Raw genomic sequence first — 12,382 nt, forward strand, 5'->3', positions numbered from 1 at the left:
ACACTTGAAAAAATATTCGAAGTGCTCCTTAGATTAGTTTTTAGTTTTATTCAAAATTTTAGAATCTAAATAACAAATCTTATACTTTATAATAAAAAATATATTTATTTAAATTTCAATTGCAGAATTCCACGTTTCAAATTCTCATCAGCCTGCCAGACACTTTCGCTTACGAAGACATTCCCTTCTCTGATCTTGTCCTCAAACTGATCCAGTCCACCGCCCACTCCAAAATAGTACGATTTTGCGGCAACTAACACGATGCCTCCCGGTTTCAGGCGACTAGCGAAAGTGTCCAACAGCTTCTGCTGGTTATCTATGTTGTAGATAGTCTCTGATGTCAGTATAACATCGTACTTCTCAGATTCCTTTGTCAGATCCGTAAAATGGCTCCAGTCCCCGGAGTAGAAGCTTGTCTTCTTGTCCAAGTATTCTAATTTCTCTGCTTCCGTAAGGGATTCATCCAAATTTAGCAAAACGTTGGCACATGTAATATACTCCAAAACGTCTTTGTTCTGTAAATATTAAATATTAAAATTTAAGCACTGGTTCCCGATTCCCGACAGATTCGTACATAGTCTTGGAAATCCGATCGTGCTCCTAGTTTCATGGCATATATACCAAGTAGTCCTGAACCACAGCCCAAGTCAAGAACTCTTTTGTCCTGCCAAAAAGAATCCTCAATCTGTTCGGAAAGGTATTGCAGCAAGTCAGATGTTCCTTCCCATATTTTAGCACCGCCTTCATACACGCCCGCTAATAGGTCTGAGTGGCTGTCTTCGGATTTCTTTATATCCAGGTTTTCGAGACCAGATTGGGTTTTTAAATTCTCGAGCAAGAAGCCGGCTACTAAATGCCGCAACTTTGTTCGTCCCACATCTATATCCTTGGCGTTAAGTTCGTAGAAATCAAGTGTGGATATCACGTTTTCCGAGGCCTTTACTTCAACTGATTTGTACCAAACTATTTCCTGACCATCTTTTAATTCATCCTGAACTCCAGAATCCTTCTTTTGGTCGTCAAAAGGACTTTTAACGGCTACTGCATCTTCTGAGGGTTCCGCTTCCACATCGAAATTGAATTTAAACATGATTCAAAGGGGTGATCGGTTTTTGGCGCTGGAATTCAAAAACCTAATTTTCTTATAATCATTGTTTTAATTTTCTGTTTTTAATCAATTTGTTTATACCTTACTTTTATTTAATTGAATAAATAAACTTTTCAGATGAAACCACGTTTGTTTTGCTTATCGCTGGGACCAATCGATATTCAATTTGCTATCGATATTTCTAGTATATTTTCGATTGCTAGTATTTTATCTTCTATTCCCATCGCTAAAATTGTTTTTTCGCTGGTGGATCTAAGGCTGTTTAACATTATTTTTATTTATGGCGGACCAAGCTAACAATGAGGTGAGTTTTTCAGGTAATGAAGTGGCTTCTTCATGTTAGAAAGCTTATTTTTGCAGGGCGGCCAGCCTACGCCGCTGATGTCCATCCGCTTCGATCAACAGCAGAACGAAAATGCTGCCGCTAATGGGAATGAAAATGGCAACGGCAACGGTGATGCCGGCGAAGTTACAGAGGAAAGCGGCGATGGTAATAAAACACCTGAGGAGCTGGTGCTGCCCAAAGCCCTGGAGGATGTTCTGGCTTTGAAGGATCAACGCGTGGCCGAGTACAATGTAGACGGCGATTCGCAAGGCGGCAGTGGCGGTGGGGGAGGTGTTGACGGCGAGGATGCTGATGTGGGTGAGGACAGCGACGATGACGCCGAGAACCAAGTCAACGGCAGCGGAGGTGCCAAGCCTGGCAAACAGAGCAAGGCGGAGAAAAACAAAAAGAAAAAGAAACGTAAGAAGCAGAATAAGAGGATTCGGCAGCAGTTGGAGCACGAGCGTCAACAGCAGTTGGCTCAATTGGATGAGAATGAGACCACGGAACAGGCAGTAGAGGAAGTTAAGGCCCCAGGAAGTGCTGATGAAGAACCATCTGAAAAAGATAAGAAGGAAAAGCACAGAGAAAGCCGCAGCAAGAAAAAGAAGGATCGTAGTGACGACAAAGATAAAGATAAAAAGGCAGCGGAAGCTACCGACGAAAATGTAACAATAGAGTAAGTTAATATAACTGAGGTTTTTTGATTATTACCCATCATTCTATAATCTATCTACAGATATGTGCCCGAGAAGATTACCATTGCTGATCTAGCACCAATGTATCGCCAGTTCTATCGCGTCTTTGAAATATTTAAACTTGAGAACAAGCCGAAACCTGCCGAAAAGGACAAAACATCTAACGATTTGGATACTCTTGCCAAAGACAAAAAGGCCAATTCAAAGCTTGATGATGAAGACGATGACGCCGACGATGATGATGAACACAAGGAGGATAAAGAAAAGTTATCTAAGCGAAAGCTTAAGAAACTAACCCGTCTAAGTGTAGCGGAGCTGAAGCAGTTAGTCTCTAGGCCTGATGTCGTTGAGATGCATGATGTGACCGCCAGAGATCCAAAGCTTTTGGTACAACTGAAGGCCTACAGAAACACTGTACAGGTGCCGCGACATTGGTGCTTCAAGCGGAAGTATCTGCAAGGCAAACGAGGCATTGAAAAGCCACCATTTGATCTGCCGGCATTTATCAAGAAAACTGGTATCATGGAGATGCGTGAATCACTGCAGGAACGTGAAGATGCCAAAACTCTAAAGGCCAAAATGCGTGAGCGCGTCCGCCCCAAAATGGGCAAGATCGATATCGACTACCAGAAACTTCATGATGCCTTCTTCAAGTGGCAGACCAAACCGCGTATGACTATTCATGGCGATCTCTACTACGAGGGAAAGGAGTTCGAAACACGCCTGAAGGAGAAAAAACCCGGAGATCTGTCCGAAGAATTGCGCATTGCTTTGGGCATGCCTGTGGGCCCAAATTCCCATAAGATTCCGCCTCCATGGTTGATTGCTCAGCAGCGTTATGGGCCGCCCCCCTCATATCCAAACCTGAAGATTCCTGGTCTCAATGCCCCGATCCCGGAAGGTACTTCCTTTGGTTACCACGCCGGTGGCTGGGGCAAGCCGCCAGTTGACGAAAACGGTAAACCGCTGTACGGAGATGTGTTCGGAACAAATATATTGGACTTGGATGTAAAAACTACTAATCTTGCTCGATTTTTCAAATATTAATCTATTAAAATCTAATTTCAGAACGGCATCGACGAGGCCGACATTGAGCGAAATCAATGGGGTGAGCTTGAATCAGAATCCGAGGAGTCTTCGGAAGAAGAAGAGGAGGACGGCGAGGACCTTGGAGACCAGCAGGATGAGACTGGTTTAGTCACTCCAGTTGAGGGACTTGTCACTCCATCCGGACTTACCAGTGTACCAGCTGGAATGGAAACACCTGAAAATATTGAGCTCCGTAAAAAGAAGATTGAAGCAGAGATGGAGGAGTGAGTGGATAACTTTTTGAGCAAAAGAATTACCATTACAATTAATAACTCCTTTTTTTGCAGCAATGAGACCCCTGTTCTTTACCAAGTACTTCCGGAAAAACGCACGGACCGTATAGGGGCATCCATGATGGGATCGACTCATGTGTACGACGTCACTGGCAGCGGAGCCAACAAGCAGCCGCCAGTTAGGACGACTACTGATCGCGAGGGCATCGTGGAGTTGGCTCTGGATCCCAGCGAATTGGACATGGATAATGACGCCATGGCTCAGCGGTATGAGCAACAGATGCGGGAACAGCAGAATCATCTGCAGAAGGAGGATCTGTCAGATATGCTGGCAGAGCATGTGGCGCGACAGAAATCGAAGCGCAAACGTCAACAAACTGATCCAGCCAAGACAACTAAGAAGTACAAGGAGTTCAAGTTCTAGTTGTATTACAAGAAAAACTTTTCCATTTGTGCGATTGTCGGACAGATATAAGTTGGAATGTCATTAAAAATAGTAAGATAAATTGGAGTTTCATTTAATTGACATCAGCATATTTTTAAGATTTATAGATTGGCCGGTAAATATTTTTTAATACAATAATTTCAAATCAAATACTATTTTCGTTTAATTAAATTTATTTATTCTGCTGTAGAGACTCAAAATAGTTTGTGTGTAATTTAAAACTTGACTTGTTTGCTTTAATTCTCATTTATACATTCAAACTTATCGTGCCTAAAAATTACAATAATTGGATCTTAACAAAGCAAAGGAACTACAGCAGATACGGACCAGGCTAAGCTTGTCCAGCAACCTGGATCCCAGATCAACTGATGCTCCTGAACCTCGTTAATCGGGAGCTGGAGCTACCACACGTTGTCTATGTTGGCTAAGGTTCAGTGACCGACTGCCGGTCATTCGTCCAGTTGCTCGCTTAGTTGCGCCAGAAGTGCCGCCCTCTTTGATTCTAGCTCCCCATCACTTAGCGCCAAATCCTCGTTCCGTGATCCCGCCGAATCTAATGACTGGGTAGGGCTAAGAGGCGTGGTGGAGCGATTATGTCGGTTGTGCCGCTTGCCATCTTTATCCTTCTTAGCTCTCTTTTCCTTTTTCTTCTTTTTAGCCGGCGAACGTGAGTTGGAATCGTTTTGCAGGAGAGCTTGTGTGCCGGGGGATTGATTGCCTACTAGCTCGGACTCACAGGAGGACTAAAATAAATAATGTATCATACTACTACTTTCCGTCTCTAAGAAGTTTAGATAATACTTACGCTACGCTGTTTGTTTTTTCGCTTCTTCTTTTTCTTCAAAAGCTTTTCGCTTTCGATGCTGCCAATGGAACTCAGGGAATGCTGTTTTTAAGAAATACATTAATATCATATTAGTTTAGTGTAGATAGCATTACTAACCGATCGCGATTTGGATCGCCGTCGCTTTGACTTCTCAACCTCAAGCTCGTTTTCTATGTCCGATCTCGATGTGGAACGCACTCGCTTTTTGTGCTTCTTGTTTTTCTTCGACTTTCGCGATCGGGAGTGGTGATGGCTGCATGCGTCCTCGCTCTCCTTTATAAAGTCCTCCCAAATCTTTTCTACACCGATTTCCTTTTCATATACTGCAAATGCTTCCAGATGCTCCACTAGCTTCTTGGCACTTTCATACGGTTCAGCCACCGACACATTTGCCTCAAGCCATTCGTTCTTAATTTCGTTCTCCAATTTCCGAAGCCTTCGGACTTCCTCTTTCAAACGTTCCTTCTCGATAGCTTCTGCCTAAAAAATACAAGTAAATAAGATTTATGTAGATGAGTTTGTATAAAATTACTCCATAAATATACCTTTTCTAGCAAAGAATTGTAAGTGAGCTTCACATTTCCGGCATCCAAACTGGCGGATCGCTTGTCTTCACATACAATAGTTGCAAAGTCCTCGAAAGATGTTTTTGCCTGGACCACGAATGACTTCTCTTTGAGGATCTCTCGAATGATCTTCTTTTCGTCGTGGAATCGGGCCTTCAGATTCTCAACGTAAAACTTGAAGAGGTCCAGCGGCGTGGAGCCGCTCTGGCCAAGCATGGCAGAAAAGCGCAAGTCAGCGGATATGATGGGGTACAGTTCCACCCACAGCGACATGGATGTGAGTTTACCTTCTTCATGCAGCGAATCAAGTAGCGCAAGGAAAGAGTCTCTATTTTTCCGCTGTTGCCGCTTCATACGCTTTTTCTCACGATCGCGCTCTTCTTCCTCTTCCTTCTCCAAGGTGCGAATGTGCTCCTCAAACACAATGAGAGCATCCTCTTTGTCCATTCCAAGAAGGGTTACATCGTTTTTGAACGCAGAATTGTCTAGCAGCATAACCTGCGCCTCCGACCAAGTGGTGGCATGATTAATCGAAGTCATCGACTCGAGAAGCTCGCCTAACACTTTCATGTTTCGCTTCTTCAGCACGCGCGCCTCTTCCTTCTCCCGCTTGGCAAGGTTGAATATGCAATCTTCGTATATATCCCTCCGATCTGGTTCCGGCACCACCGTCCACGTTCGATTCCCCGCGAAAACTTCCTCGCACCGGAAATACTTCATTTGTGAGTTCATTTTGTCGCTTGACATGAGAAACTGCTCAAGATCCTCTTTGGCCTTTTTGGCTTTTAAGCGTGACTCTTCGCGTTCATCTTTTAGCTTTTGCGTTTTGTAGGCATTAAAGGTCTGCTTGCGTTCGTTGAGATTTTTGAAGGCTGCATATCGCGGGTCCTTCGATATAATCTTCACACACTGATCCCAGTTGGCGTTGGAGGGTACGTTGCGGTCTCTCAGGAGCTCTTTAAAGGCCTCGATCGCCTCACGCTTGTCCTTAAATACAATTGGACTTTCTGCTGATTTGTCCTCCTTTTTAGCTGCAATAAAAGGTTAACACGTTAGCGAAATAATCAGGAGCTTAGAAAAAGCACTCACCATTCGGTTGGGGAACCTCAATGGCCGCCAAAGTGGCAGCCATAGCCTGATCTAGAGCAGAAGATGAGTTCTCATTACTGCTGGGCGTCAAGGGAGAATGAATTTCAGGTGTGGGTATCCGGGGTGCCGCTGGCAAGGCAGCAGGAAGAATACTAGCTAGAGCAGCATGGGGTACCATGCCCGCTAAACTGGAGGATGTCATGGCAGCCACAGCTTTGGCGGCAGCAGCAGCTCTGCAAAAAAAAACACTATATGAGTATACGATTTATTAAATTAGTCCAAGATTAACTTACTCCTCAGCCTTGGCCTTGGCCTTCATGTCAACGTACTCCGGTGGGGGCTCCCAACAGGTCTCCTTGGTAGCCACATTGTGATAGTATACCTTTCCAGTGTCTGAACGGTATTCCTTCCAGGGACACTGGTTATGCAGCAGCTCAGCAGGTGTCATCAGGGCTTCTGGTTTCTCCCACGAACTCTGCTTCGTGCTCTGGTTGTAGTAGTATGGTCGTCCATCTGGAGCCTTGTGTTCGGTCCATTCTGTGTTCGATGGCATTACCCCAAATGCAACTGCTAGCTCAGGAGGTGGAGGTGCCGCGAATCCCGGTGGTGGAAACTGAGGCACCATCCCAGCCGGCGGCGTGAATCCCATGCCCCTGCCGCCCCCGGCCACCACAGCGACTCCTCCATTTCCAGCGCTAGGAGGAACATTCATTTCACAACTTTTCTATATGAGTAGAGGGAAGCGAAACTACGTCTACCGATCTATAAGTGCTCTGCGCCGGCCAAAACACCGTCAGCTTTTCAAAATAACTAATAAACTCGCAAATTCCGAATGCAAACGCCGCTTTCAACACATTTTGCTGTTATCGATAATTTTCTCCTCCCTGGCTACATAGTGGTGGGCATTTGTTAGATTAATTTCTAGGGGTGGTTGCGTGAAAGGTGTGTATTAACGACATAGGTAAATTTTTTTAAATTCCTATTATTTTTAAATAATTTTTGTAATTTTTTTCTTTTTTCTATGCTTATTAGGTTAATCTAATATTTATAATTGACTTACTATATAAAGAATACTAATGAGTGTTTCTTAAAAACTAAATTTTTAAAATATTTAACAGTAATTATTTGGTTGATTCACCAAAAATTAAAAAATAAACCTTTATTTATAAAAATATCTAACCGAAGTAGTTAGATACCGGGTAATCTTAACACGCCCCAAATTTACATAGTATCAATAACGGCATCTGGTCATACAGATACTGTTGTGTTGTGGTTCGTTGTTAAAAGACGCCGTCGACTCTGGGAGTCACTTTATCATTTAAGTTCGTGAAACCATGTACTGATTTACACTTATTTAATAGCGGTCACTGAGTAGGTACCAGAGTCTTTTTTTTATGGTTGAAATATAAGCAGACCCTCCGTTTCCAGAGTCGTCATGCTCCTGCGCTTGCCCTTGTTGGTGGCCCGCTTCCTGCACAATGGAAGACTGCGACTGTTATTTGTGGCTCTCATCGTTCTGTTGATAATTGGCTTATTGTTGTCCTATGGCTGGCAGACTGACTACCAGCTCTGCTTCATGGACGGAGAAGGACGGGCTGCGACTCAGTCCACGGGTTCTGTTGGTCTCGAGCTCTTGGATGACGTGCTGGAGGCGGAGCCAAAACCGACGCCCGGCAGGACTATTTTCTTTCATGAGACGAGTTGCCATCAAAACGGGAAAAATAGATACAAGGTGCTGGAGCTGACTGCCCGCCAAGCCTGCGCAATCGAATCCGCAGCATTGCATAATCCGAATTTCCAAGTTTTTGTCTTATTTGCCGGCCCCACCTATCAAATACCTATAGCTGGACATAACGCCAGCCATCCGCAGACCTTGATTGAAGCCATCCTTAGCTACAGTAATGTACATCTGCGGCGTCTTAACCTTTGGAGCTATGCAGCTGGTACGCCAATTGAGGAGTGGCTTAAGGATGGCCGCTTATTTCGCTCAAAGTGAGTAATAAGCTCGTTGAAAAAAAAAATGACTAATTATTTGACTGTCATATATTTTTAGATATTTGTTTTCACATATATCGGACTTTCTGCGGTATTTAACGCTGTACCGGTATGGTGGACTTTATCTGGACATGGACGTCGTGGTGCTGCGCAGCATGGAAGAAGTTCCTCCCAATTATACCGGAGCTGAGTCTGATACCCACCTGGCAGCGGGTGTTATGAATCTGGAGCCCACTGGTTTTGGACATGGGATCGCCGAGTCTTGCCTGCGTGATTTTCAGCATAACTTTGATGGCAGGGATTGGGGCAACAACGGGCCGGGTGTAATTACCCGAGTGGCTCAGAAAATCTGCCAAACCAATGACATCCGCCTGATGCAGGAAGACCGTAAACGCTGCCTAGGATTCACCGTATTCGGTCGGGCTGCATTTTACGCTATTCCTTGGAAGCAGTGGAAAGACTTCTTCGAGCCAGAGAAAATGGAAGAGACTATGGCTCGCGCCAAAGACTCTTACGTGGTGCACGTGTGGAACAAGCACTCTAGTAAGCTGCCCATTAAGCACGGATCTAATAACGCCTACGCCAAATATGCCGAGAAAAACTGCCCTCGAGCGTATAAGGCGGCAGGAGAATTTTTTTAGGTAAATGGAAAGGTTCTCAAATTTTTTTTGTATTTTTATATGTATGTGTATATAGCGCTGCCTACCAAAGAAGTCTCCAAATAGGGGGAGTGTTAAAGTTTTATGTTTTGCTTGTTTGCCATTGGAATTCAAACAGATAAGAAGTCAAGAGTCGTACAAATATCAATAAAACGCACATCATTTTCAAGGAAAAAACATCACAAAGCACACTAATTTTGCAGCTACATTTTGCAGCAGTTTAGAAAAATCAAAAATGTAGATTATAGAAAACTTCGAAAGTATTTACTAACCAACGAACAAATAACTAAAAAAATTGGTTAAATGTATTTATAGGCTTATTTGTCCCTTTATGTTTAAAATTTTGAATGTAAAAAAATGTCTTATATCATTTATTACAAATGTATACTTAAATGCGCTCGAATAATTTATCAAAAATCTCATATCCGACCGTGTACATATTTAATAAAGTCAAAAAAGTATTGTATGTGAGGCACATATTTAGGTAAAAGGGTCATTACTAAAAAGTCTGTATGTATAAGATACTGAAATAATATAATAAAATGAATTTGTGAAACCTATTATAAAACCTATTGACTACGTTTTTTACACATATATTTTTAAGAACAGTATTTTGGGTGCAGGATCATAAAATTTACATACACTGTACCTGAGAATAACGCAGGCAGGCTCCCACATTATCCTCTGCATTGGCCTTCCCAGCTCCCATTCCATTACCGAAATGGACGCCAATATAAAATGGCGTGACAGTGCTCTCAATGCGACATGGCCAAGTTCCTGAAGAGCAGAACTGGGAGCCGCAATGAATGGGCTCGCAGCCTGGCAGTGGTCCCAGGCCGGTCCCAATAAAATCCTCAATGATGCAGGGCATCGTTATTCTGTCCGTGCAGGTGCTAAAGAACTGTCGTGCTTGGCGGCGCCTCCTTAGTTGCAGATCGAAAGCGTTGCGGAGAAAGCCGAGTATGTCGAAGCCGCCACTGGATCCTCCACCAACCGGGCGGGGCCGTCGTGAAAAGCCTGGTTCCTCTGTGGTGGGCGGGCTCCGGAAGAACAGGAACCCACCATCGTCATCGTCATCACTCCCTTCCCCAACCTCACCTCCCGAGCCTTCTACATCGTCGCTGGCTGGAGATGATGCTGGCGCTTCTGAAGAGGTGGACGTGGATGCCACGGTGCTGGACCGCAAGGGAGTGGGGGTTGTCGTTGTGGTAGTTGTAGCAGTTGCTGTAGCTGCACTCATTGCTGCGGTGCTACTGGTGGCTGCTGACGAATTGGAATTGGAAGCTGTGGTGGAGTTACCAGACATCATGGACATTAAAGTCGTGGTAGTGGAGTTGGCCATGTTGGCCAGCATTTGCATGAGGGTGCTGGAGGTAGGGACAGGCGTAGTCGTGGCAACATTACCTGCTGTTGCTGCTACTCCTGCCATATCGGATTGGGCTGGTGGGCTTCCTGCGCCCTGATCGCTATCACCACCCCGAGTTGCCATCCGTCCGCCACCACCAATTCGAAAGGATTGCTGATCGCAGGGCTGATACACAATGGAGCACATATCCAGTTCCTGTCGCATGCAAATCCTATAGTTTTGGTTAGCCAAGTGACGTCCGTTTTCGGCAAAGTTAAAAGTCTGCAGGAGGCCCTCGGTTCCTGTGTGATATTGCAGGCATCCAGCCGGAGCTCGTTGGCTGAACGGGATCTGGACCACGCTGATCTCCCAAATGCGAAGTGGCAGGAATCGATTGGCAAGATTTAGATCAATGTTAATGAAACGATCTCCCGTAGAATTACTGTTGCTGCTATTACTGCTACCATTCAGGGGACGCAAACTTCCATATAATGTGGACTGCCTGGGAGTTGCTCGTGCTCCGACGTCGTAATACACTAAATGATTAAAATAGTTGATTAGTTTTAGTCAGATTTCTACTTCCAGTTTAAAGACTTTAAATATTAAAGATCACAAAAATGTATACCTACAATGTTGCCCACTGTTTTGACCACAAAGTGATATGTTTCCCCCGGGTCCACCGCCGATTTGAAAGGCATCTCCATCACAGACTCCTGTCCTTCGATTCGGTTGTCCCAAGGTGAAATGATGAAAATCAATCCGCACCTGACTGATGTCATCAGTCATCATCTTTACCCGCAAGTTGCAGCCGCTAAAGTTGCTGGGCATGAAGCTGGGGAAGCCCGGCGACACAATGTAGGTAATGTTGTTGGAAATGGTGGTGTTGCAGTTGGCCACAAAAACGCAGCACACTCCGAATCCCATGGCACATTCTCCTCTGGCCTGGCCATCCTTCTGACGGCACTCGTAGGCATTCAAGCAGTTTCCCATGCGGCGACCATCATTGGACAAGCAATCCCCATCCACGGGCACAGGAAACAGGTGGATCACTAGAAAGCAAGTTTATTGATATTTAAGTTTTAGTTTTATAATTAAAACTTACCCTTTCCCTGTCGGCTGTTGGTTTCATTCTGAGAAATTGTTTCCTTGGGAAAACTTCCCTCATCCATCTCCATATTTTCATCCATATTTAGTTCCAGTTGCCTCTGCAAGTCCACCTCTTCCGCCAGCATATCCTCCTGCCTGTTGTCCGGCTGGGCAGTGTCATCGCCCCAAATATCGTAATGGCGCATGGGTGGCCAGGCCGTCTCGTTTGGCGACGACATGGAGCGGATTGGAGGAACCAGGCTGAGCTCGAAGATCAGCATGCAAAGTGCGGTGACGAAGAAAGGCAGCTGCGCCAGGTTGCCAGAAGAACGACAACAACCGGCTCCAATAACTTTCTTTTTTCTTTCGAAGCTGCTGTTGCTGGTGCTCCTCTTCTGTTTGATCTTGCAACTGCACTTGGATATGCAGTTGAACTGGGACTGGTTGGCTTGATCTGCTTCGGTTCGGTTCGGCGATAGCATTTTTATGGCCTCCATGTCCATGTCCATATCCATGCCATATGTTCGCGGCGCCGACTCCTTCCACTTTGGTTTTTGCGGACTCCGATTGTTATATCGCGCGTGCGTTTCGCTGCGAAGTTGAATGAAAAGTGCGCCAAGATGTGCGGATGCTGGATGCTGGAATCTGGTGACTTTGCGGTTGTCGGAAACAGCTTTTCTCAGCCCGCTACCTGGTCGTCGTTTCTCTCCTCTAATCTCTGATTATTTGCTATTTTCGGCGGTGTAATGTTCCATTTAGACGGCTTTTAACATGGGGGACAGAATGTGTGTCAAGTATTAAGAGCACACAAATAAGAGACCACAAAGAGATTGGAATTTCAATAAAATATATAACTATATCTAGTAATCCATAGGTTTTTGTCCATAGGTGTTCATTGGTTTATTGGTTAGAATTGGG

General features: G+C 44.8%; 5 protein-coding genes across 9 annotated transcripts; 2 read left to right on the plus strand and 3 right to left on the minus strand.

Annotated features, from left to right (window-relative positions):
* Positions 1 to 25: 25 nt before the first annotated feature.
* Positions 26 to 1,307, minus strand: LOC108132381 (histidine protein methyltransferase 1 homolog). 4 transcript variants are annotated; one of them, XM_017251784.3, is made up of 3 exons: positions 1,190 to 1,307; positions 575 to 1,118; positions 26 to 515 (listed from the first exon to the last, which is right to left on the minus strand). In XM_017251784.3, exons 2-3 carry the CDS (start codon positions 1,088 to 1,090, stop codon positions 105 to 107), a joined length of 927 nt encoding a protein of 308 aa, XP_017107273.2. In that variant the 5' UTR covers positions 1,091 to 1,118; positions 1,190 to 1,307; the 3' UTR covers positions 26 to 104. The 4 variants fall into 4 exon arrangements, with proteins under 4 accessions (XP_017107273.2, XP_070133531.1, XP_070133529.1 ...); XM_070277430.1 differs by having other exon boundaries at positions 575 to 1,133; positions 1,195 to 1,273; XM_070277428.1 differs by having other exon boundaries at positions 575 to 1,133; positions 1,190 to 1,259.
* A 5-nt stretch (positions 1,308 to 1,312) lies between these two features.
* Positions 1,313 to 3,959, plus strand: Sf3b2 (splicing factor 3b subunit 2). The gene is made up of 5 exons (XM_017251812.3): positions 1,313 to 1,412; positions 1,469 to 2,112; positions 2,173 to 3,139; positions 3,200 to 3,444; positions 3,508 to 3,959. The coding sequence occupies exons 1-5, from the start codon at positions 1,389 to 1,391 to the stop codon at positions 3,875 to 3,877; spliced, it is 2,250 nt and encodes a 749-aa protein (XP_017107301.2). The 5' UTR covers positions 1,313 to 1,388; the 3' UTR covers positions 3,878 to 3,959.
* Positions 3,960 to 4,053: 94 nt separating this feature from the next.
* Prp40 (pre-mRNA processing factor 40) lies at positions 4,054 to 7,265 on the minus strand. The gene is made up of 6 exons (XM_017251811.2): positions 6,673 to 7,265; positions 6,380 to 6,612; positions 5,270 to 6,321; positions 4,842 to 5,204; positions 4,704 to 4,784; positions 4,054 to 4,641 (listed from the first exon to the last, which is right to left on the minus strand). Exons 1-6 carry the CDS (start codon positions 7,089 to 7,091, stop codon positions 4,348 to 4,350), a joined length of 2,442 nt encoding a protein of 813 aa, XP_017107300.2. The 5' UTR covers positions 7,092 to 7,265; the 3' UTR covers positions 4,054 to 4,347.
* A 333-nt stretch (positions 7,266 to 7,598) lies between these two features.
* alpha4GT1 (alpha1,4-galactosyltransferase 1) lies at positions 7,599 to 9,593 on the plus strand. 2 transcript variants are annotated; one of them, XM_070277427.1, is made up of 4 exons: positions 7,599 to 7,750; positions 7,808 to 8,371; positions 8,433 to 9,015; positions 9,071 to 9,593. In XM_070277427.1, exons 2-3 carry the CDS (start codon positions 7,815 to 7,817, stop codon positions 9,013 to 9,015), a joined length of 1,140 nt encoding a protein of 379 aa, XP_070133528.1. In that variant the 5' UTR covers positions 7,599 to 7,750; positions 7,808 to 7,814; the 3' UTR covers positions 9,071 to 9,593. The 2 variants fall into 2 exon arrangements, with proteins under 2 accessions (XP_070133528.1, XP_017107359.2); XM_017251870.3 differs by having other exon boundaries at positions 7,607 to 7,754; positions 8,433 to 9,593.
* A 63-nt stretch (positions 9,594 to 9,656) lies between these two features.
* LOC108132435 (uncharacterized) lies at positions 9,657 to 12,054 on the minus strand. The gene is made up of 3 exons (XM_017251868.3): positions 11,481 to 12,054; positions 11,008 to 11,427; positions 9,657 to 10,914 (listed from the first exon to the last, which is right to left on the minus strand). Exons 1-3 carry the CDS (start codon positions 11,977 to 11,979, stop codon positions 9,668 to 9,670), a joined length of 2,166 nt encoding a protein of 721 aa, XP_017107357.2. The 5' UTR covers positions 11,980 to 12,054; the 3' UTR covers positions 9,657 to 9,667.
* Positions 12,055 to 12,382: the final 328 nt, after the last annotated feature.

Source organism: Drosophila bipectinata, chromosome 2L (genome assembly GCF_030179905.1).
Source record: "Drosophila bipectinata strain 14024-0381.07 chromosome 2L, DbipHiC1v2, whole genome shotgun sequence".
Lineage (NCBI taxonomy): Eukaryota > Metazoa > Arthropoda > Insecta > Diptera > Drosophilidae > Drosophila > Drosophila bipectinata.